The sequence below is a fragment of the Sphaerodactylus townsendi genome, linkage group LG02, assembly GCF_021028975.2.
Source record: "Sphaerodactylus townsendi isolate TG3544 linkage group LG02, MPM_Stown_v2.3, whole genome shotgun sequence".
NCBI lineage: Eukaryota > Metazoa > Chordata > Lepidosauria > Squamata > Sphaerodactylidae > Sphaerodactylus > Sphaerodactylus townsendi.
Window position 1 is genome coordinate 167,406,968 of NC_059426.1, and position 25,010 is coordinate 167,431,977.

A 25,010-nucleotide genomic window follows, 5' to 3' on the forward strand; every position below is an offset into this window, starting at 1 on the left:
ACCTGCCCCATCTGTTGAAGGGATGAAATGAGTCTCTGCCATGAACGGAGTGCAGTGGCTGCCATGCTGGTCGTCTGCCGTCCCTAGAGAATCTGGGAAGGGTCCTCTGGGTTCAAAAGGATGACCTAGGAAAGGACTGAGGAGAATTGGCTCTTACAAAACTGAGAATTGGCTCTTACAAATCGAGACTTCTTATCTCGATTCTCCACTAGAATTTGGTTTAGTTCTCAACTGAATAACTTGTCTGCTTGGAAAGAATACCCTGCGACAAGAACCTTCGAATGAGGATCTGCTTGCCACACTCTCAGCCATGCATTTCTTCTCGCTACCATGGCAGATGCCATGGAGCGAGCGGAGAGGGAGACCACATCAAGCATGGAGGCAGCCAGAAAAGAGTTTGCTATCAATACTCTCTCCAAGTCCTCTCTAATATCTGTATCCTCAGATGGAATCATGTCCAGTAGGTGCTTGATCCACACAATGGATGCCCTGGCCACCGTTGATGAAGTGACGAGTGTTTTGATGGACGTAGCAAGCCACTCGTGCGTCCTCCTCAGCGCCACATTTGTTTAGTGGGACTTTAGGACTTCCTTCCCTGTCCCGGGATACCAGGCCTCCAGACTGCAGCCCTGCCACGGGGGCATCTACCAATGATACACGTAGCATTTGATTAAAATACTCTGGAACTATAATCTCTTGGCCGTAGCAGGCAGCTGCTGGCTGGGTTAGTCCAATCCTTCTTAATCCTACTCTCGAACAGTTCTGGGATGGGGAAGCAGTCGGGTTGGGCATCCACATTAGGGAAGCATTGTTTGCTCCCTTTAGGTCTTCCCTTAATAGGTTTGTGCACTTCTGTGGAGTCCCCTGAGGGGTCCAGAGCATCCTCTGGATCCTGAAGGTCCAAAGTGGCTATGGCCTTGGTAATTAGAAAGGGCAGGTCATCCAGCTTAAAGAAGCATGAAGCCTGATCAGCAGAGTCTGGGGGATTCTCTCGGAGTCTGAGAAACGGTTAGCCCAATTTCCTTCCTCCCATTCACTCCACTGATCTTCTGGGAAGGCTAATGGATTCCTGAAGGAAGGCCTCCTTCCCTCCAAGTTACCCACAGAGGATGACCTGGACCTCAATTTGGTAGGGGAGGGAGAGAGTCTCCTAGAAGAGCTGCTTGGTAAAGCTCCCAGAGAGAGGGTTCGACTGCCTCTTTCACTGTTCTAGCTAACAAGGCTACAAAGGTGTTATGGGAAACTCCTTGCCATCCTTGGCCAGAGGTATCACTGGAGCCATGAGCGACTTCCCTTTCGTCAGGCTCCCCACGGTCCCCAGCCTTAATTGGATCTTGCCTGTTCTCGCTGCTCTCCTTCAATCAATGTTCAGGCTGGGAAGCGCAGCCACTGGTGTGGATTGCCTACTCTCCGCACTTTGCTCCGGAGCGCCCTTGCAGCACTTCTCTGTTTCACACTTTTTCTTTTTTGCCAGAGCCTGGTTGCTCTGGCAGCAATCAGCCAGCTGGTTTCCTGGGGCTTGGTTGCACTGGCCTTGTTTGGCTGGGTCCTGGTTGCTCTGCCCTCAGTTGGCCAGACAGCCTCCTGGGCCTCGGTTGCCCTGCCCTCGATCAGCCAAGTAGCCTCCTGGGTGAGAATCATTGCCCTCCTCTCGGTCAGCCATGCAGCTTCCTGAGGGGGATAGCTGTTTTTGGGCGGTAACTGCCCTGGTGGCTTCTGCAGCACTCCTGGAGAAACTTTCCTTTTGAGGAGAAAAGGCTGTGGCCATTTTCTATCTAGTGAAAAAGGCACCAAAAAGTTGGACAGCCTTCTCTATCCCCTATAGATAACACCAAGGGAAAGGCAGAAACCACTAAAAAGGGAAGGGCAGACAACAAGACAGACACACGACACAGAAAGGAAAGGCTCTCTAACACAACAATAAAGCACCAATTGCCAAGGAGGCGCTGTAGGTCCGTGCACTCCCATATGAGGCAGGAAAAATACTGGCTAAAATGGAGTTCACTGGCAAGACAGGAAGTTAGAAAAAAATTAGTTCCTGCCTCCCAGAGAACGGGGTATGAAACTCCCATCAAGATGTCCTCTGCCTCCAAGAGACCTGGTAAGACTTCTATTTCAGACAACACAAAGGTGCAGAGGAATAAGAAATGCAAGATGCTTGTGTTTCCTGAAGCTCTACACCAATATCAGGTCCAAAGCTGCCCTTACATTAATTTCAAATAAGCTACTAGGAGTACTTCCAAGCTCAAGACATATATGACATTCATTTCTCCAAAATTAATACCAAACACCCTTAAGTACTATTTCTTGAACATATTAAAAACCCAGATTAAGTATTTACACCAACACAACCCATTCATTTGATGACTTGAAGCAACTTGAAAGGACGGGTGCTCTTACATAAACAGCACACTTTGAGCCCATCCTTCAGCATATGTGAAAAATTACATGGTTGTAACTGGTGTGCTGTGGCAAATGGAGTCCTGAGCTCCATGGAAGCGGATAGTAGATCTGTCAGCACCATTTTGTTAAAAAAAAAGATGGTTTGAGAGAATCCTTTCCTACTCAATGAAGGCTGTGTCAGTATATTAAAGAGTAAAAAAACCTCCCCTTTGGAGCGAGCCATAGATCAGGAGAAGATTATAAGCTTTGCATGCAAAGGCTTATGGGCTCAGGGCCAAGCTACACAATACACCTGACACATGGGGGGGGGGGGTCCATGAGTGCATGACTGGACTTGCAAATGAGACATACATTGAGGGGAATTTGTCTTAAAGTGTTCACTTGCTTCTGGTTCCCCCCTCATCCCACTTTAGCCAACAGAAAGGGGTGAGGGGTGATTTTCATTGCTTCATGTGCTCTTGTTAGGACAAACGGCATCAGAAAAAAGGGGCAAAACCCATTCCACTACCCTTTCTGCTGGTGGAAGAGGAATGGAGAGAAATCAGGTCCTTTGCCCTTCTTGTAGCACTCCCTCACAGCACCGAGCGAATGAGCATGCACATCAGTTTCCCCGATGTACATGTGACTCTGGTTGCAGACCTATGACCCAGTATATGCATGGAGGATAATCAACTGTTAATATCATTACGACGAACAATGCACCTCGCAGTATCTCAAGGCCTAAACTGAAAATTGTGGTACCTTGTTTACAATCTTTACCCATCCAGCCTTCCATACAAGCTTTGTTTCCATTTTGGTCACATGTATAGTGGCCCACGAAGTCGTCGCGAGGGCCACAGAATTTATTGCACTGTGGGCCATAGTAGTTTTCATCACATTTCACTCTGATTTGGACTTCAAAATGAGCAACGTGGCCATTGAGTTGCTGCGTCTGCCATCGATCCTCTGGGTTGATCATTCCGGCGTATGACACTCGGTCGATGCGTTCGCCTTCGTCTTCAAGGAAGAAAAGAAGACCACAGGGTTAAAGAATGTGAAGAGAAGATAACAGGGAAGGATACAATCATCATCCCCATAGAATTCCTCAAGCCTCAGAAGCCTTCCTCCAAATTTAGCGGTTCTTCCTCCAACAGAAGAGCCACTTGGGCTGGAGGAAAGCTCCTTAGATTAGAGGAAGGCTTCATACTTGAGCCAAAAGGAATAGTGAAGTAAAACTATTTTAACAAATCAATAAAAATAAACACACTTTGCTCAATGGATTGGTAAGTCCCCCCCCCTCCCCCATTAGGGACAGCAGAACCAGCAGAAGACAACTTACTGCACTAGCAAACGATACCTTCAAAGGGTGACACTGTTATCAACTGGAGTATAAATAGTGACAAACCAGTATCAATCATGTTGACAGACTGCTGGCTACAGAGCCATTAGGCTATAGGAAAAGCATGCTCTGGAGTTCATTGACTGGTGGTGGAAAGTGCCATCAAGTCACAGCTGACTTATGGCAACCCCAAAAGATATTCAATGCAAGAGATGAACAGATGTGGCTTGCCATTGCTTGCCTTCCGTGTAGTGACCCTGGACTTCCTTGGTGGTCTCCCACCTGGTACTAACAAGGGCTGACTCAGCTTAGCTTCCAAGATCTTATGATACTGGGTTAGCCCTAGGCCAGGGGTAGGGAACCTGCGGCTCTCCAGATGTTCAGGAACTACAATTCCCATCAGCCCCTACTAGCATGGCCAATTGGCCATGCTGACAGAGGCTGATGGGAATTGTAGTTCCTGAACATCTGGAGAGCCGCAGGTTCCCTACCCCTGGCCTAGGCCATCCAGGTTAAGACAATCACTGATTACAACACACAAGATTCGTCTTCTGTTTTACAAAGTTCCACATTGGATAAACCCAGCATTAAAAATGAACCCCAAGGCAGCAGCGACAGACTATGAGATACCAACTTCAGTTACTACAAAAAAAAAACAAACGTGTTGCATATTTGTGGCCCCCTGGGGTTTACTCACAGTTAAGGAAGACACGAGATGCATTAATACGCTGGCAAGCTAATGGAACCAGCTTCTCAGAAATACATCCACTTAAGAATGTACAGCTAGGCTCTGCCAGAGTGGCTGAACTCAAATTTCATCTCAAACTATTTTAGATTGTTGGGAGTAAACAGGAGGGGGGAGGGGAGAGGATTGATTCTCTCCCATTACGCACGGAGAGGCATGTCGTTCATTACGAAGAGCCAGCTTTCAAGTATGCAGCGAAGAAGGCTGCAACCAGTTTGTAGAGGGTCACAGAGAGAGAGAGACAAGAGATCTTGGCTAAGTCTCTCTAGAGACAGACAAGCATGTCTGAGTACAAACTGCAGGATTCCTGCCTCCAGCAGTACAGAGGGGGTTAATTCCAGCTTGACCTTCTCTTGTTGCACTGGCATTCTGCCCTTCAACCCACCCAACACCTGTGCAAGCAGAGAAGGGAAGCTAGAATTAGCCTTTTGTATGTAGGGCAGAAAGGCAGCATCCTTGCCACCCAGATCACAGTCTTGCATAAGCGTGGCAGAGACTTGTATATCATCCATATATGCATAACTCTGCAGTGTATATTATGGCAGAAGGAATTCAGTCCATGAACTTTCAACTACAGGTTTCAGAAGAACCAGAGATTCCTCCTTTGATCGCTAGCATTCTTAAGGCAATAAGAAATCAACAATTTGTATTCTAGATATAACTATGATGGCAAGTATTACAATTACAGTACTACAATTTCTCCACGATCCCCCAAATCAGCTTCAGGCAGAGCCCAATGGAATGCTAACCTCCAAATGCTATGAATGGATGAAAAGCCCCATAAGTTGAAGGTAAAGGGTAAAGGTAATCTCTTGTGCAAGCACCGGGTCATTACTGACCCATGGGGTGATGTCACATCACAATGTTTCTAGGCAAACTATACTGACTGGGTGGTTTGCCTTTGCCTTCTCTCCAGTTGTCTAAACTTTACCCCCAGAACATTTTTAACAACCTCGGAAGGATGGAAAGCTGAGTCAATCCTGAGCTGGCTACCTGAAACCACCTTCTGTCAGGATCTCACTCAGGTCGTGAGCAGAGCTTTGCCTGCAAAACTGCAGCTTACCATCCTGCGCTACGTTGCTGCTAAGTTGAAAGAAGACTCTTTAAGTTAGAGGAAGATTTCAAACTTGAGTCAAAAAGGCAAGGTGGGATCTAAATATTTTAATAAGCACATAAACACTGCTCAGTAGAGTGGTAGGATCCACCCCAATGAACTTGTACACTCTCAATGACTAACAGGGAATTGGAAAGGAGAGGAAAAGATTTAGGCAGAGCAGAGGAGGTCCTTAACCCTTTTCCCTTATGCCAGTTCTACAACTTAGATCCCTAGTGTCTGGATTATAGACTGAAAAAGTTGGGAGCTCTGATCGCATAATAAACCATAACATGTGCAGTTCAACCTACAGATGCTTGTCTCTGCAACTTGACAGCCAACAACTTTCTCTCTTCCAAACTGCCACCAAAAAGAAGCACAGGGAGTAGAGTTCTTTGTTTACATGTGTGGTAATTCACCATCCTAGAGGCCAACTAGAAAAGGCACTGAAGACCAAATTATGGATCTCCAGCATTTCATCTCATTTGAGCCTATGCCTTAGCAACTGAATAGAAGGCAGCTTCAAGCAAGCCGTGCGAGTACAAAACTCTCCAAGGAGCTGAACGTCCTAAAATGCAAAAATTCTGACATTTAGAGGCAAAATGAGATGGACAAACACCACGGATTTCCTTTAGTCTTTAAAAACCACATTACCACCATACAGAGCCTCTTTCGACTAGTAAAAGTATAGAGGGATAGAAAAATTAAACTCCTCTCTGCAAGCAGCGCTGACATGCATGATCAAGGAGCAGGTGAAGCATAAGATCTCTCTCAAGAGATCTGAGACAGCGCCTGCCAATCAAAGCTGACAATGTTTGATTCAGCATCATGGTTTTGCATAAGTTGATTTTTAACATTAGCAAGTGACTACCACAAGTGCCCAAAGATGATTCCCCCAGCAGGGAACACAGTTACCAGTAATCACTTGTGTCATTAGCCCAGGTAATCCAGAGGAATAAACAGTTTTCCATGCATGTATCAGTTGCTTCACTGGAAACCGCAGTATAGGTTAGGTGCATCTAGGTTGCCTTCAGTGTGATCTGCATACAGATGTTGCACACCCCCATCCTGATAGACATTCTTTTTTTTTTTACATTATCTTGCTAACAAGTTTGCAATGAAAATGGAAAGTGCTGACAAGTAGCAGCTGGCATGTGGCGACCCCATAGGGTTTTCATGGCAAGAGAATGAACAGAGGTGGTTTGCCATTGGCTGCCTCTGTGAAGCCATTATGAATTTCCTAGGTGCTTTCATTCGATTACTAACCAGGTCCAACCCTGCTGTGCTTCCAGGTCAGGGCAAGTTAGTAATACCATAGCCTAACAGCAGCACCATTAGAGAGCCAGCGTCAGTATAGTGGTTAAGAGCAGGTGCACTCTAATCTGGAGAACCGGGTTTGATTCCCCGCTCTGCCACTTGAGCTGTGGAAGATTATCTTGGGAACTAGATTAGCTTATGCACTCCAACACATGCCAGCTGTGTAACCTTGGGCTAGTCACAGTACTTTGGAGCTCTCTCAGCCCCACCCACCTCACGGGGAGTTTGTGGGGGGGTGGGGGGGAAGGGAAAGGAGATTGTAAGCTCCTTTGAGTCTCCTTACAGGAGAGAAAGGGGGGATATAAATCCAAACTCTTCTTCTACTACTACTTCTGAAAATAAAGCTGATTGAGGTATTAGATAGTTTTTTTATTGTATTCATTCTACAGAACCGAAATACATCAAAGCCTAAAACAAGCTAGCATAGGGATGAAGGCAAAACAGCTAAATTAATTTCACTTTGCATGAAACACCTGTTAGACATGTTGAGGACTTAGTGTAAAAACTGGGCTACCTGACGAGGCACAAGTTCCTTTGATTATTTCCAGACACCAAAAGAGCCCTACCATAACCAGCAACGAAGTGTTTGAAAAGTAAAATGGGGTTTAGTTTAATGTCAGCCAAGTACAAAACCCCCCAAAGAAATCCACAACAACATGCTCAGCTATTCTTACTGAATAGTACCAACTGTATGCACATCCAGTGACGAGTTAAGGCTAGCTTATCTAACACAAGCTATAGAGGACTTTCTAGTTCAACTCTACCACTGGGCAGAACAAGGAAGCTGCATCAGAGTAGACAGTTTGTGGGCTGCAAAAGGAATAACCCCATCAAATGCGTGATTTAAATTAGTGCAACGTCTTTTTGTGAATCTGCCTTAGCCCTATTATGAATTTCTGAAAATCGGAAACTTATGCATGAGCAATATAATATATACAATACATACAATATAAGTTGCCTTGTCAAATAATTGACACTTGTGATAATGAAGAAAAGACAAATACTTCCTTTTCCATGCAAAAAGTCAATTTAAGCCACCTCAAGTCCAGTTCCCCAAAAAAGGAGGATTAAACATTTTGCAAATAATGTAATTTAAATATTTCCAATAAGAGCATTTTCACATGGGTAATGAAAATCTGAGCTGAACATTCATAGCGGCTGAGCTGTGGGGAGAAGGTAGCTGGTATTAAACAGCACAACCTTCATCCCAACCAGTGCTTCCATTAGAATCTGCACATAATTTGATTTCTTAGTATCATCTACATAGCTGCTGACTTGGTACTGTCATCAACTGGAGTTACCAGCAGTGAGTAACTCAGCAAATTCTAATAGATTTTGCAGGTGATGCCTGGAGTGGCAAGAAGACACTTCTGCATGATGCCTTAGGATCTTTCCCATCTCTCTTACAGTACAGTATAGACCACAGAAACATGAGGAAAATCCTAGAGTGTTGTTATGGAGGCCATTTTTTCCTGCTCCTTAATTTCTCAGGGTTGGGGCACATGACAACCTTACCACCTCCAGCAGCTGTGCTTTGAAATCCGAGGGTACAGGGACACATTCATCATAGGGTGGCAAGTTTAATCGGCAGTGCCATCTTTTCATCTAAAATTTTAGTTTCACAATTTTCAAATTCTTTAAAGATGTACTCACCAGCTTTAGTTTCATTATCCAAATCCCAGGCTTCGATTATTAATGTGAATGCTCTCTGGAATGAAACATACATCAAAGTTACTGGAGACGAACTAAGAAAGTGACATTGCTTAGAAATTACTTAGAAATATATTAAAACATTAAAAAAACTAATTAACAATAGCATTACTGGAAAAAAACATACACTTGATCTGAAATGTGGTTATGCTGATATGTCCAATAACTGTCCAACTTTATTGGACTAGTTTCTGCAGTCTGATCATTATGGGTCAACATTATGTTTGGACATGGTAGTAATTACCATGTTAAAGTTTACTCTCTTAATATTTTGTTTGTTTCTTAGAATTTCTTTAAATCAATGAAAACGAAGTGCAGGGAAGGGCAGCAGAAGACATCTTCAAGCTTTTAAATTTCCAACATGGTTAGCATTTTTATTGCTGTGCAAACTGATCTAACACGACTTACAGGTCTTTAGTGCAGAATTAAAAGTTCCGCTCCCACAGAAAATCAGGTAACATGCAATTTCTCATTAAATAAACTGAACAGCTTAGACAATAACCTTGCCTAAGCTAAGGTGGTCTGACCATTGCCTGAGAAAACCCTGCACAACACTCTGACTCTGCAGAAGGGATGGGCAGACACCTGCTGAAAATCAATTCACACAACCACTCTTGTCCAACATGACATAGCCTGTGATAATTTAACATTCCTTCCGCAAGAAACTGGTGTACACCAGATCTAAACTTATGCCTGCTGGGAAGAAGACCTGAGCTGTACGATACTGCCAATGACAAATGCCTCATTAAAACTGGGCCGCTATGCAAGTAATGTCACTGTAGTAAAGTGACATCTCGACATCACTGGTATATTTTTATACAACGCTGTGGGGAAAATCAATTCTGTTAAAGGTATATTAAATGCCTGCCTGGCAGGTAAAAGGCAGAACTGCAGCTTTCTCTGCCAAGATGGGGAAGATGGCAAAGTGTTAATGATGAGTATCCAAAAGAACAGATGCATTAGCAGGACCATTAGGTATGCAAAAAGTTCCCAGGGACCATCTGGATCCAAAGAACTCAGCATGTTGCACCTACTATGACAGTGGTGGTGAACCTTTGGCACTCCAGATGTTATGGACTACAATTCCCATCAGCCCCTTCCAGCATGGCAGGGGCTGATGGGAATTGTAGTCCATAACATCTGGAGTGCCAAAGGTTCGCCACCACGGTACTATGATGTGCATTAAAATGGCACTGGAATGGGAAGAGTTCAAGAGTGTTTTTCAAACTGGGGTGGTGGTGCAGAGGTCAGATCAGTCTCTTGACTCTTCAACCTAATACATCTTCAAAAGGGCAAGCGAGACAAAACCTGCACAAAAAACCCCTAAAAACCTGCCATGCCCCCAGACTGTTCAATACCAAGACTCTGTATTCAAATGATTTCTTTATTATGAAACATTTAAACTTCTACTGCCAGAACTAAAGTTTACATGCCAAAGAACCCTCCATTACACCGCTTCATCATCCCCCTCCCTGTCACACAGCACCACCCCTGAACTCTGGTTCCTATGGGCGTTTGGCACCCCTGCAGTCCCACATTCCAGAGCCAGTGCGGCATTCATTTAGGTCAAAACAACCCACATTCCCCAATGCTGAACAGAGTACTGGCTAGCAGGTGTGTAACAAACTGATAAAGCATTGCCAGAAGAAAATGAAACTACAGCAACAGCAGTTCGATAAGAGGGGGGGGGGAGGACCCCATGTCCCGGCCGGGAGACATGGCAGGATCAAACCAGAACTAGGCAGATGATGACAACACCCAAAATCTGGTAGCCTTACATACATTCTCGCTCTCATTTTATGACTGTAAATAGATACATAGACCTAGGAATTGGCTGGATCCAGTATAAAACTCATGTTTACATTAGAGCTCTTGTGCCAGCAGAATGCAAGAAAAATACTGTAGCAGACAGTTGTGCTGTGTCAATCTTATCGGATTCTCACTTGTGTGTCTACTTATGCAAGATCTTGGGAAACCAAATTCTGGACATTGAGATACACAGGTAGGAAAGGGCTATTGGTTGAATAAGAAGAACTGCAATAAGTCTTTATGTTTCTGCTTGCATGTAACTGCACACATTCTGTACCTGTGGTTCCTTTTCAGTGTTATATTGTGACTATTCTGCTCCAAATAAATTTGTCATAATGTTCACCAATGTATAAAGATAAGGTGAGGAAACCCATTCCTGAATTGACATAGCAGGTTGTACAGAACTTCAAACATGTCAATCTATGTGCAGGGTAAGTTGAAGTGTGGTTGGTGTTTGGAATATACTGCCACAGGAGGTGGTGATGGCCACCAACCTGGATAGTTTTAAAAGGGGCTTGGACAGATTTATGGACAAGTCGATGTATGGCTACCAATCTTGATGCTCCTTGATCTGAGATTGCAAATGCCCTAGCAGACCAGGTGCTTGGGAGCAGGAGCAGCAGGAGCAGGCCATTGCTTTCACATCCTGCATGTGAGCTCCCAAAGCGGGCCACTGCGAGTAGCAGAGTGCTGGACTAGATGGACTCTGGTCGGATCCAGCAAGCTCTTTCTTATGTTCTTGTGAAGGAGGTGGCCAAGAAAGTGTCTGGGATTATTCAGCAAATGAAAGTACTGGAAGAGCAAGGCCCTTTCGTTGGAAGAAGGACCAGGCTTGCATTTCTCCTGCTGCTGGCAAGCAGTCAACACTTCTTATTTCTGATAGGGTGGCAGAATGAGATTGGAGAGATGGACAGATTGGGGATACACTGCCTTGACCTGGCAGTGGTTAATCTGATTTTGTAAATCTGGGTTAGTCTGATTTTGTAAATCTGGGAAGCTAAGCATGCTTGGCCAGTATTTAGATGGGAGGAATACCAGGGTCACTAAGCAGAGGTAAGCAATGACAAGCCACTTCTGAACATCTCTTGCCTTGAAAACCCTATGGGGTCACCATAGGTTGGCCATGATTTGATGACCTTTTAAAATGATACTTACTCTGCAGCTCACGGAGAGACACATTTGCAATTACCATCTAGAAGAGCCACATTATGCTCCCATTCCAGGCATGAGAACGGTCCAATGGAAACTCACCCTGAAGGGCTCTTCTCCTGGTAGGCTAGGAAGACACCTTGTGTAGGTGATTTCATACCCCTTTCTCTGGGAGGAAGGAACTAGCTTTTTCCACTTCCTGCCCTTCTCACACGACTCCATTTTACCTCAGTATTCACCTGACACAGCATCATACCACAATTAGAACAGGAAATAACTGAACAACATTACAATGAACCAAAAATGAAGTTAACCAGAGCACAACTAACCCATGTGTATTAGGGAGGGCCGAGATGTCCTCCTAGCCTACCAGGAGAAGGGCCCTTCATGGTGAGTATCCAATGGACTGTTCTCCTGGAGGCGGAGGACATCTCATGTAAACTAGAAAGTTGAACCCGAAACACAATTTAGTGAACCAGAACTCAATTCAAGCCCAAATCTCAATCAAAATTTAAGTCTGTTTCCTTGGACAAAAACCAGATCTCTGAAGACATTTTAAAATGTGATTCAGTGAATTGGTAAGGTAATTCTTTAGGAAGCTGCAAAAAAACAACAACCCCAACCACCTCAACCCCCCCCCCCCACACACACACATTTCTGCTCTGACTCTATGGAAAAGGAGACTGACTACCCAGCAAGTTTTTTTTAAAATGGAAGTGGTAGTTTTCATAACTCATGCACGCACTTTGAGTCTAGGTCGAAGTTATTATTTGGGATTTCTGAAGTCTATTCTAAACCATAAACCACATGTGACTGGGTTATCAAAAATGAAAAGCGCATACACACTGGTTCTTTCTTAAGCATCCTCTGAATAAAAATGAAAATCGTCAGTGAGATGTGATAAGTTTTTGTATACCATTATGGAAATCAGCACAGGAAGAATAGATGGAGATGAAATACAAAGCAGTTGTGAACCTTGTGGTGTTTCTTGGTTTCATACATATTTGTAACATCTGAAGTAAGCGATATCACATCTTTCTCATGGGAAGATGTGTGAGTTCCAGATATGGGAATGTTACCCCAAATGGTAGGGTTTGTCCCATTTAGGATGGGGAATCAAAGAAACAGCTCTTGATTTGTGGATCTTTTCCACCAGTTTACAGAAGTGGGTTTTTGCAAGAAATCTGCAGGAGTCAGAAAATAAAAGTTAACCATTTTTATTAGAAATTAAAATCATAAACTTACATATACTCAATGTATAAGACCTGATCAGACAGAGGTTTTAAGAGACCTAAGATTTAGAAAGAGGTGAGGGGAAAGGTTTGGAATAGGGCAGGATGCTGTGGGAAAGGTAATATTTACGTATCTTGCAAAGGAAAAGTCCAGAAGTTGAGTCCAATGCCCACATTGGATTCTAAAGCGACGGAGTGAAAAGCAGCTGGTGCACAGTGCAATCGAAACAAAGGTGGTCCAGACATACTGGGCAAGGCAGTGTAACTGAACCAAGGCAGCTCAGAATACATCAGATGCAGCATAACTAGACCTGAGATTAGTCCAGAAACACTGAGCAAAGATTAGAACATAAGAATATAAGAACAAGCCTGCTGGATCAGACCGGAGTCCATCTAGTCCAGCACTCTGCTACTTGCAGTGGCCCACCAGGTGCTTTTGGGAGCTCACATGCAGGATGCGAAAGCAATGGCCTTCTGCTGCTGCTGCTGCTGCTCCCGAGCATCTGGTCTGCTAAGGCATTTGCAGTCTCAGATCAAGGAGGATCAAGATTGGTAGCCATAGATCAACTCCATAAATCTGCCCAAGCCTTTTTTAAAGCTATCCAGGTTAATGGCCATCACCACCTCCTGTGGCAGCATATTCCAAACACCAATCACATGTTGCGTGAAAAAATGTTTCCTTTTATTAGTCCTAATTCTTCCCCCCAGCATTTTCAATGTATGTCCCCTGGTTGCAAGAACAGCAGCACAGTTATAGAAAAATGTAGCCCTCTAACAATGTTAAAAGAACTTAATCTCCTCAAAGAAAGATCCTGTCCTCTGGCAGAGGACAATGCAATGGGTATCTGACTTAATTCAAACCAGAGAGTGTCTAGTGGTTGATTAGATTTCAGGTGGAACTGATGAAATCACAATACTAGAGTTATTCTAATTCAAAGTGAGGTTTAGTTTATTCAATTTATACCCTGCCCTCCCCTGAAGGGCTCAGGGCGGCGCACAACAATAGTGTAAGTAACAATATCAATATCAGCAATATCAATGCTAGAAAACATCAATAAGCATCACAATATACAAAAAATTCATAGACATGAGGAATAAAGTCAGCAAAATAACAAATCACAATATAACTCATCCACTGTGCAAAGATATAAAGCAGAGATAAGAACATCGGTAAATAGACCTCCAGGAAACTTGGATAAAGAAGTTAAATTAGGAGGTGGTAGTTTCCCAGAAATAAAGCAAGAAAGGAGTGATAGAATTAACGTAGCACGAATAGCTGGCAGATAGCTTTGATTGCATCAGATCACTGGCATTTTTACATTATCTTTTGTGAACAAGAGACCAAATATACCTTGAGTCCAAATATACCTTGAGTCCAAGTTCTTTCTCAGAACTTGGCCATTGTTGTCCAAATAGATGCAGGAAGACCATACCTGACTGGTATATATACTTAATAAGGGATGAAAGGACTTGTCCAGGCAGGTTGCTTTCCTATATGTATCCCTGTACAAGCCCAGGACATGGCATCCATTTTAGCTTGTATTGCTAAGAATTTTTTAGGGGAGATAGGTAGGGCACTGCTCAGAAATACCCCCCCCCCCCCCCCCAGTCTGACCACAGATCTGCACAGTATCAGGAAGAACCAGCATTTTTCATATCTGGAGATACAGAAGGCCTTGCTTGGGATATCACACAGAAGCATGAAGAATGCACTTGTGCTTCCAAAACTATTCAGTCATCAGTGTAAGAAGGTTTTCTTAACCCTTTCTGCATTTCAAATGGTTGGTTTATGCATATAAAAGTAACAAAATATGACTTCTAGAACCATTACACAAAAATAACTTAAGATTGTGTTCTAAATTAATTGCTTTGTTTTAGGAATGGTGAGCACACAAGTTTATAAAACATTTCCTTGAAGCATATGTGAATTGGTTTGGAGTAACTAACATGTCTACTAAACCATTTTGAGAAGTCAGAGCCAGACCCAAACCAGAGAAAGAGGAAATGTTATCAGACCCTAGCCCAAGTTATTAATTAGTTCCTGTTGTAAAGGTACCCAAGGCTCTCCTACAGACAACTACAGCAACCAATTACAGGATGAACTTCAAACAATTATTTGCTTTGAAAAAAGAGAAAATGAAAGAGTTCCTTTAATGTAAAAGTGAGAATTCAAAAGTAATTAGAAGGTACTTCTCAAACTGGCAAACTATTATTGGGCTTTATTACCTTAATTAGCTTGTGTTAGTTTAACCAAGCTGAATAGATTTATTTAAGGATTAGAAAATTCCCTTTGCAAAATTAAAAAAAACCTATTTTGTGAGAATCAAACAGCTGTTGTAGCTCCAAAACAAAATCTCCTGAAACTGAAAGCACTGCTTGTTATGCCATGACACTTTTATCTATCTAAAAAACATTCTTCCCACCATAATAAATAATACTGATTCAAATGAACGAAATCAACTACTCAAATAATTTTATTGCACTGATTTGATTTTAATGGAAGTATGATGGAAGTATGATCGTTAGTACTGACATTCTGTAACACTGCAGGACAGTTTTTAAAGTATTCTTCACATATCCTCCTAGCTGACTGATCCAAAGCCAGTTTTTCTAATGAAAAGCTCATCTACTTAAAATAAATGATGGCGTGTTCACCCCTGCAGTTTTCTCCCAAATCATACCTGCTGCATTCTTCTACTGTATTATGTAAGACATATGGCTTTTGCAGGTTCTAAGTAGAAAGTGGGTACAGTGCTTGTTATTATGGTACATGACTTTTTCAGTATAATATACTTGACCGTAAACTACCAAGTTCAAATTAGAATTTAAGAAGAAACCAAACTCAATCCAATGACTAGTCTTACAAATGCAAACTTATAAATGCAAACTATCAATACAAACCATGAAATAAAAAAAGGCCGAAGAAAGCCAACTGTACAAGCTGTAAAAAGGCTCCCATTAATGTTAAAGAACTGTAAATCCCAATAATCTTAACCAATAATCTAATAATTTTTACAGGCATTGCATTTTCCCATCCTTCCTTTACCCAGGTAAGATAATTTGTTTAACTTCCTTAGGACCAGGGACGGAGCGAGGGGGGAAAGCGCCCGGTGCTCTGGTGCGTCCTCCACTCCCGGCACGCCCCCACTAGGGCGCATGCCCAGTGCGTCTCGCGCCCCAGTCCCCTTGGAGCTACGCCTCTGCTCAGGACTCACAATTTTTCAAGTCAGTCTTAAAAAATTTAAACTTAGATAGACTTTTAGATTTCGGTCATTCTACTACCTACTACCAATATTCTACTGGCCACCAATATTTTTAAAAAAGACTGAGAGAGATTGTAAGGTCTTGTGTTAGTTTGAAAAAAGAGAAAAATGAAAGAGTTCCTTTAATGTAAAAGTGAGAATTCAAAAGTAATTAGAACTTTTAATCTACATTTATAGTTGTGACAGAAGATCTTCGCACTAGGACATATTTGCCAATAATAAAAAGCTGGCTCCTAGGGCCATGTATTTTTTTTGCCATGAATTTTTTTGCTAATCTTTCAGCAGAGAACTTATGACAGCTCTCCCTTGTAGCCAAGTTAATCACATATTTGTTAGGAGAACTTCAAAACCATTTCCAAGTTGCCTGAGTTAATAATGCCTGATTTAGATCACCCCCTCCAGCGTTAAATGCATCACTGAGTTGCCCATATTCAGCAACACTTAATATTTTAAATAATGGATGAGTAAACCTAAGTTACCAAAAAATTTCCTATCCTTGTTAAAGTATAAAGACTGCCTCCGGCTGTTCTTTGCTTTTTATTTAGAAAGTACCTTATATGGAAGCGGGAATAAAATGGTAGTCTATTTTCCCCGATTTACTTCCATGTCGTTTTATAGCTCTTAACCTTCTTATTATGTAGATATAGAAGTATCTACTCTGTAAAGCTCAACTTGTTTCAAAAAACTGATTTCCATACCACCATAAATTGTGTTCTTGATGTGACCCATTAAAAAGTATAGTGTTTAAGAATGGGAGACTCTAATATGGAGAATCGAGTTTGATTCCCCACTCATCCACATGAAACCTGCTTGGTGAACTTGGGCCAGTCATAGTTCCCTCAGATTCTCTCAGCCCATGCCGAGGCAGGCAATGGCAAACCACCTTAGGACATTTCTTGCCAACTGTCAGTTGTGACTTGACAACACTCTTCCACCACTACCAAGGTATGTCTTGGGCCCAATTCACACATACCTAAGTACTTTGTGAACACCAGAAGTTACATGTGCAGGAAACTCTGTGCTATATAATCCAAACCTAACTCCCATATGTCTAATCTTTAAACTACTTTTAAATTTACAATGGAAAAAGATTCTACGTAATTGAATAGGTAAAGTGACATGAATCCTCTTCTTTGAGCTTAGTATAAAATGAAACTGATGACATTATTAATACAGTGGAACCTTGGTTTTCGCCGGTAATCCGTCCAGCAAAAAGCGAAAATATACGCAAACTGGGCCGGCGAAAACCGAAGGCAAAAAATGGCTGGGAGCGATCAGCGAAAACAAAAAATGACGATATCCGAAGGCGACGATAACTGAGGTTCCACTGTAAAGATTCTAATCTGAGGCACAGATGGAAAGCTCCACTCAGTATGGTCAAAAGCCTTTTCATATTCTTATTTTCCCCGATCCTATTAACAATGCCCCCCCAATCTGTTAATTTTTCCTACTTATTCTGTACTTGTTCCTTAGATTTAACAGAGGCCAAGATTTGCCCAATCTGCTGTTATGTGTTCACATTTCCTCGTAACAAAATAAAATCAGCTTTACGGCATTCAATCCATATATATATGGTGAGCAGCAGGATGAAGGAAAGATGGTGAGCAGCAGGATGAAGGAAAGACTAAAATGACCAGATGAGTCTGAAAATATAGAAATAATTGGTTTACAAATCGGAGATGTACCTGGAAATGATAGTAATCTAATAGTGGAAGAAGAACTGGGAGACAATGAAGGAAAATAATGCAGATCTTCTATCTTCTAAGCCTTGAAATTTTCTATCTAGTAGTCGATTAGTCTCCTTCTCCAATTAGTTTAGTTACCTATAACTTCTTTCTTTACGTAGTAAATTCTACAATCACATCTTTTTGTCGAATCATTTCCGGTCCTTAAAAAATCAGTTCGATTTATCACTGTTCTCAAAATGGGGTTCAGAGACTTCAGAGGGCTTGAGAGTCTTTTGTAAGGCCATTATCATGACCGTCTAAATAACACAAAAACAGTGTCTTCTCAGTTTTCAAACAGCGGAGAGGGGGTGACAATGAGGGCTGTAGAGTGGTCCACTGGATACTCACCGTGAAGGGCCCTTCTCCTGGTAGGCTAGGAGAACATCTTGATTGGGTAATTCCTCACCCCATACTCAGGGAGTCAGGAACAAGTTTTCTACAACTTCCTGTATTGAGGGTTGACGGCCATCTTCCCCCAGTATTCACCTGACAAAGCAGTGGTTAGCACGAAAACAAGAATAACTTGAACATACAACAGTTAAAATAGAACACAGCAGAACACAGGGTATAGGCTTCCAGCTAGACCAGTGATTCTCAACCTTCCTAACGCCGCGACCCTTTAATACAGTTCCTCGTGTTGTGGTGGCCCCCAACCCTAATATTTATCCATTTTACAGATGGAGAACACTGATGCAGAGAGTCTTAGGTGACCCCTGTGAAAGGGTCATTCAACCCCCAAAGGGGTCTGGACCCATAGGTTGAGAACCACTGAGCTAGACTGAACTAACTGAACTACTCGGAAGACATTGGGAAGTAATGATGAACATGGGAGGGCCAAGATGACCTTCTAGCCTACCAGGAGAAGGGCCCTTCACAGTGAGTATCCAACGGACCGTTCTTCTGGAGGCGGAGGACATCTTGATTGGGACCTCCAAGAGTGGTGTCCCCAACACCGGGGGGGGGGGTCATCGTTAACCCTCAATAATGTGTTCCAGGACCCTCTTGCCAAAAAGAGTTTCAGCAGAAGCCCAGGGCTGCAGTTTGTAATGCCTACCAAACCAGGACATAGATGCCCAGGGGGCTGCCCTATAAATGTCCTTTATGGAAACATTCTTCCTAAGTGCCACATTTGTAGCAGCGCTATGTATAGAATGGGCTGTAATTCCGGTAATTACTTGGAAGTTGGCTGGTTTATGAGCCTCAATGATGCATGCTTTCGAGGTTGAGCTGATAGATGTTTTGGACATTTGAAGTCCTAGATTTGGAGGTGAGATGTTAATTAGGAGACTCTTTGTGTGCTGGATAGACTCTGAATGAATAATGAAGGCCTTTAGCAAGCGGCGCATGTCCAGGTGGAGCCACAGCCGTTCTCTGGGATATGACAGGGTAGGACAAAAGTTTGGCACCACTATTTCCTGTTTTAAATGGAAATTGGAACTCGCCTTGGGCTTGAATGTCAGATCTGATCTCAAGATGACCCTGTCTTTATGAAAAAAATGGAGAGGTTGGCACTCACCAACAAGGCCCTCAGTTCAGACACCATACTAGCCGAAGTGATTGCTATGAGGAATAGTAGCTTCATCCTGAGCCAGCGAAGATGGATGGTTTGAACCGGCTCAAACTGAGAGCGAGCCAGGGCTGAAAGAACTATGTGGAGCCTCCAAGATGGAAATCTGTGAATTTGTGGAGGTTGAAGTAGATGGAGTCCTTTGAGGAACCTGATGACATCAAGGTGCCGGGAGGCTGGTAACCCATGGAAGGGAGGCCAGACTGTAGAAAGAGCTGCAACCACGACCCATTCAGGGATGTTGTTGCCCGATTGAGCCTGCTCCTGCTGAGGCTCCAGGGGACGAAAAGCACCTGCCGCGGCCCAGAATGGGTCGCTGGTGCTTGTTGCTGGCAGTTCCTCCAGGTGCCGCTTCTTGCTTTGCAGCGCCTGTTTCTTCTTTGCAGGGGCTGCTGTTATCGGCTGTGAGGTCCATCACTCTCCCGAAGCAGCCGCACTGTTTGGGGGGGGGGGGGTTTGCCCTGGACTCTCGCTGCTCGCGAGATCTTATGGGTAGTGCCACTAGTCCCCTCTGCTGAGGACTTGGCAAAGACCTTTCGGGGGAGGGAGAGAAGGATTTGGCCGCCATCTTGGCCAACTTCTTTTTGGCGGGAAAAAGGCACCAAAAAGTTCCCAGATGATACAAAGTAAAAAGAATAAAAAACACACAATAGACTTAACCTCCCCCGAGCAAGAGAGGAAGGAGGAGAAAATGAAAGAGAAATACACACAAAAGACAAAAAACAGACAAGAATAGCCCTACAAAAGCTCCTAAAATGGAAGCTCAAAAAGAACACTGCTCTCCCTGCTGAGGCAGGAGAAATTCTGGAGGACAAGATGGCTGACCACACCTACCACAGGAAGTGACAGAATTCTAGATCCTGCCTCCCTGAGGAAGGGTTGGGAAACCACCCAGCAATATGTCCCCCACCTCCAGAAGAACTAACCGTTAGCATCTCTCAGACCCAAAATCTGACATCTCATGTATGTCAAAGAATGAAACTATTTCTCATACCCAGAGGCCTAGCTAGGGAAAATGGAGCCCAGGGCAAAATCTGAGTTTTCTCCCCCCCCAAAAAAAGCCCTGTATGGGTGGCCGCCGTCCTCAACCACAAAGGTTTTTTGCACCAGGTCATCTCAAAGTCACCATCATGTTATAGAACATGCTCCAACTCACAAATCTGGGTAAAAGCTGGATCCAGATGATTTTAAACGGATCCACACAAATTCATATGATTTTTGCATTGGAATGAAATGAAACCACCATGAAATTACAGAACATGTCTTAGTATACAAGCAGCACCAAAACAATCATGCATCCCACACTCTGTGGTGCCGCAATATCGCAAAACCTGATTGAAATACACAAATCCTCATGATTTTTGCACTGTCATCCCAAAATCAACAGCACATCACAACTCCAGCCATTAGCCACATATCTGAACACAACAATCATTATATTGTGCTCTATCCATGTTGTTCACCGCCCTGAGCCCTTAGGGGGAGGGCGGTCTATAAACCGAATATATAAATAAATATAAATAAATATAAATAAATAAATAAATAAATAAATCACACATCCCATGCTTCGTGGTGCTGCAGCAGGACAAAAACCTGCTTGAAAAACACACTGCACGAAGGGGGAGCAGGGCTTGGTAGCTCAGATGGGTGCCACAGCGACAGGCTGTGAGTCACCCATGGCTGAGCCCTGTTCTCCCAGCCTCCTTGCAAGCCGGCTCCTGCCCTCCCCAGAGGCTGGGGAGGGCAGCAGTTGGCCTACAGAGAGGCGGGGCTCAACCGTGGGCAACTGAGACAGGCGCCATGGCAAAGGGCCAGCTCCTACCTTCCCTGGAGAAGGAGGAGGGGTGTGGGAGTGATTTTACGCCTCTCACATGACCCAAATGGCCTCTGCCCAGAGCATGTAGCATCATATGTCCCCATGGGCCCTACGCCTCTGCTCATACCTCATCTACTATTCAGTTAGTAGCATAGCAGTTGCCCATAGAGCGGAAGGACTTCTCAAGACTTAATACACATTATCCACCAGTTAATTAGAAATTCACAAAGCCCAAAGTGAGAAGTCTTTAATATTACAAAAAAAAATCACATTGCATATGTTCCGAAAGAAAGAAGATCCCTCAATAAGTACTTCACTTAGTTATAACAGCTGCTAATTTTACATAAAGATGGGAAACAGGCAAAAGGCAACACCCCTTCCTTTCTGCTAAAGGAAATGATGACGTTGGCCAAAACAATTACAAGTACAACATATACTTCTAAGAAGGCAAATGGTGCCAAAGGTGCAAGGCCATAACTTCACTGGAGATAGCTAGGAACCCCACCCCCATGAATCCCATCGCTACAACATAGCCTTTTCATTCTCCCACTGCGCTCAGCACATATTAATGCTAGCTAGAGATATGGAGATACAAATGTTTGAAATGTCCAAGAGAAAGAGGGGAAGAGAACCACGAAGGAATGTGGAAGGTGACAAAACAAGTAGTAGAAAAGGTAGAAGTAAAAAAGCCTCAGAAAGCCTCAGAAATAAGTATGAGCAAGGTGCTAAAGGTCAAACTAGACATGCCGGTACCCATATGGCCGCCACAAGGACATCACCACCATTTTAAAGTCACTTAAAAGTTCCACCAGAGTCCAAGACTAATAAAGGCTACAGTGCAGTACTCTTGTTTTCCCCATATCTTTTTAAGAAGAGCGAAGAGGAAAGAACTTGAAAAGAATAAGAAAGAGTGCCATGCTGGCAGTAACAAATGCAGAATTTAAACTGTGTTCATGCTTGTTCTTGGGAAACTAGCAAACTTCATGGGAGTATAGGAAACAGAGAATCAAAGTGAAGCAGAAGAAATATTGTAAAAATCCTGACAATAAAATCTCCTTCATACAAATTCCTAGGGATGTGAAGAACAAAGGGGTTTTTAGCCCCTTTCCAAGGTGCAGCTGCTGCCTTTGGGGAATGGGCTTCAGAACCACCTATCCAATGTCAGCAAACGAGTGGAGATGTTCACCATCTCAGCTCCAAATGGATCATGGGCTCTAAGACCACAGGTGTGGGAAGGAAGAAGGAGGTGATTGACAGGACAAAACACCTTTGACACAACCACCACTACCTACTAATTTTTTTTTACTGCTTATACAAATATTGCAATCTACCTGCTGCTTGGTGGGTAGCTGCTGAAGAACACTGTGTTAATGGCATTTGGTGCTGTGGCATGTAACTTTAGGCTGTTCTTGTCAGTGAACAGACTACAATAGCAGCCTTCCTATACACCGTTTTTCAAGCAATAGAAGGTTTTGAAAAAGGTTCTTCCTGGAAGATAGCAGAGTTCAAGCAAATCAATTTAATATCTTTGCAGCAAAGTGCCATATTAAATCTGTTCATGGAGGTGACATTTTAAGAAAAGCAGGAATCCTGGCAGCTGAGTGAAGCTGAGTTTTATTTCTGCTTAAATACATGATATTTCCAGTAATGTAATGTAATGTAATCTCAAAGTAACTTAAAGCATTTTACCCTGAACTTCTATTTCAATGAGATTGCTTGTTGTTTTTTTCCAATAAGAGGCAACAGAGTTGTAACCTTCAGATTTTTTTTTTGATCAGAGGACTCAGGAATGACCTTGAACAAAATACCTTGCATACTCTGCTGGGGCCAAAATGAGAAGGCTGCCTAAACCATTTTACTATTCACTTTATTTATATCCCACCTTTCTCCCCAGTGGAGGGCCAAAAGCAGCTCATCCTCCATTGTATCCTCAGAACAACCCCGTGAGTGTGATTGACCTAGCCCAGGGGTCTGCAACCTGCCACTCTCCAGATGTTCATGGACTACAAATCCCATCAGCCCCTGTCAGCATGGCCAATTGCAGACCCCTGACCTAGCCTCACCCATCAAGCTTCCATAGCAGAGCAGGGATTTAAGCCTGGATAGTCAAGACCCTTGACCAAACACACTAACCAAGTCTGACACTCTCTTCTGTCCTGTCTGAAGGCAGTATGGTATAGTATTTAACAGCAGAAGACTCCAACCTGAAACATCGGGTTCAATTCCCCACTCCTCCATATGGAGCCTGTTGAAAGACCGTAGGCCAATCACAGTTCTCCCAGATCTCTCTCAGCCCATGCAGAGGCAGGCAATGGGAAGCCTCTTCTAAACATCTTTTGCCTTGAAAACCCTGTGGGATCACCATAAGTCAGCTGTGACTTGATGGGCAGACACACACACACCCTTAATCCTGTCTGGTCTTCAGGATTTACGGCCGCCCACGGAGACTCATGGATCCACTTGGTTTCCTGAATGCTCTTCGGGACCCTGAACCCGCCGGCACACTCGATGAGCAGGTGGAGGACTGGAATGCCCGGCTCTCCGATGCCATCGATGTTGTTGCTCCCCGGCGTCCTCTACGCCCCCGCCCTCGACGCCAGGCCTCCAAGTGAGTACCGCACGGAGGAGTTCGCACGTCAGATGAAACGAGGTCTTAGACGACTAGAGAGAGCATGGAGGAAATTCGCCACCGAAGCTGCGCGAACATCTTATAGGACGCTTATGAAAGCCTAAGAGATGGCGACGAAGGAAGCGAAGAGGGTTTTCTTCTCCTCCTCCCTCACATCTGCTAGCTCCCGCCCGGCTCAACTGTTCCGTATAATTCGGTCACTGACCTCCCTGTCAGACTGGTCCTCAAATCCTCTCAACTGGAACCTGATATTAGCTGTAGAGGCCTTTATGAGCTTTTTTTTCGGATAAAAGGTTGCGCTGCTCTGCCACGCACCTTCCACCTACGCTTGGATACAATTAGTGAACTGGAGACCCTCGCTTGCCGTCTTCAGGCCCCTTTGTTTGGCCCAGTTTTCCTCTTGGCTCCAGCTGAAGCCGCTGTCGACAGGACCTTGGCTGGCGCTGTTAGACCTACTACCTGTCCCTCTGGATCCGTGCCCGCCTTTGAAAGCTTGTGAAAGCCTGTCGGTGAGCGGGCTACGGAGCCCCATCTGTTGAGGCATCATCAACTAACTCCCTTGAGCAAGGAGTTTTTCCGGATGGGCTGAAGGTGAGGCAGTGGTCCACCCACTCTTAAAAAGACCATCACCATAGATTCCTGGAGATCTGGCCACCATTACTCGCCCGCCTCTCGAATCTTTCGCTTTCTTGCGGAAGCGTAATTGAGGAAGAGTGGTGCTGGGAGCAGCTTCAAGGTTTCCTGGAGGACACATCGGCTTTTGACCCCTTCCAGTCCGGCTTCCGTGCTGGGCATGGGGACGGAGACTGTTCTGCGTCGCCAGCCACAGATCATACACTCCGCATGCAGCTTGACCAGAGGCGCGTGATCGGGCGCTGCTGGTATTGCTAGGACCGCTTACCGCAGCATTTGGATGTGGCTGCGACCATGAACCTTTTGGCCCACCGCCTCTGGTTGCCTCTGGGGTGCGGGGCACTGTCCTTCAAATGGGATTGTCCTGCCACCGTTTCTCCTCAAGGAGGCGGAATCAGCAAGTGAGGTCGCGGGGATGAGGCCTCCCGGAAGTGCCCGGGCTTTATTGCGGTGTACCCCAGGGGACATTATTGTCCCCGCCTTGTTATTTAACATCTGTTACATGCGAATTCCCCTTTGCTCAGCTGGTATGGATTTTTGGGCTGTCCCGCAATGTCATCAGTATGCGGATGACACTCAGTCCTGGTCATTCTGTTGAT

At 44.1% G+C, this 25,010-nt stretch overlaps 1 protein-coding gene across 2 annotated transcripts in view; it reads right to left on the reverse strand.

The window, feature by feature from the left end:
• The window catches only part of JAG2 (jagged canonical Notch ligand 2), a 125,405-nt gene that overhangs the window by 54,183 nt on the left and 46,212 nt on the right, over positions 1-25,010 (reverse strand). For both annotated transcript variants that reach the window (XM_048485684.1, XM_048485683.1), the window contains exons 3-4: positions 8,530-8,584; positions 3,145-3,399 (exon numbers count right to left, since the gene is read on the reverse strand). In XM_048485684.1, coding sequence (XP_048341641.1) covers positions 3,145-3,399; positions 8,530-8,584 — 310 coding nt within the window. The remainder of the gene's footprint in view (positions 1-3,144; positions 3,400-8,529; positions 8,585-25,010) is intronic.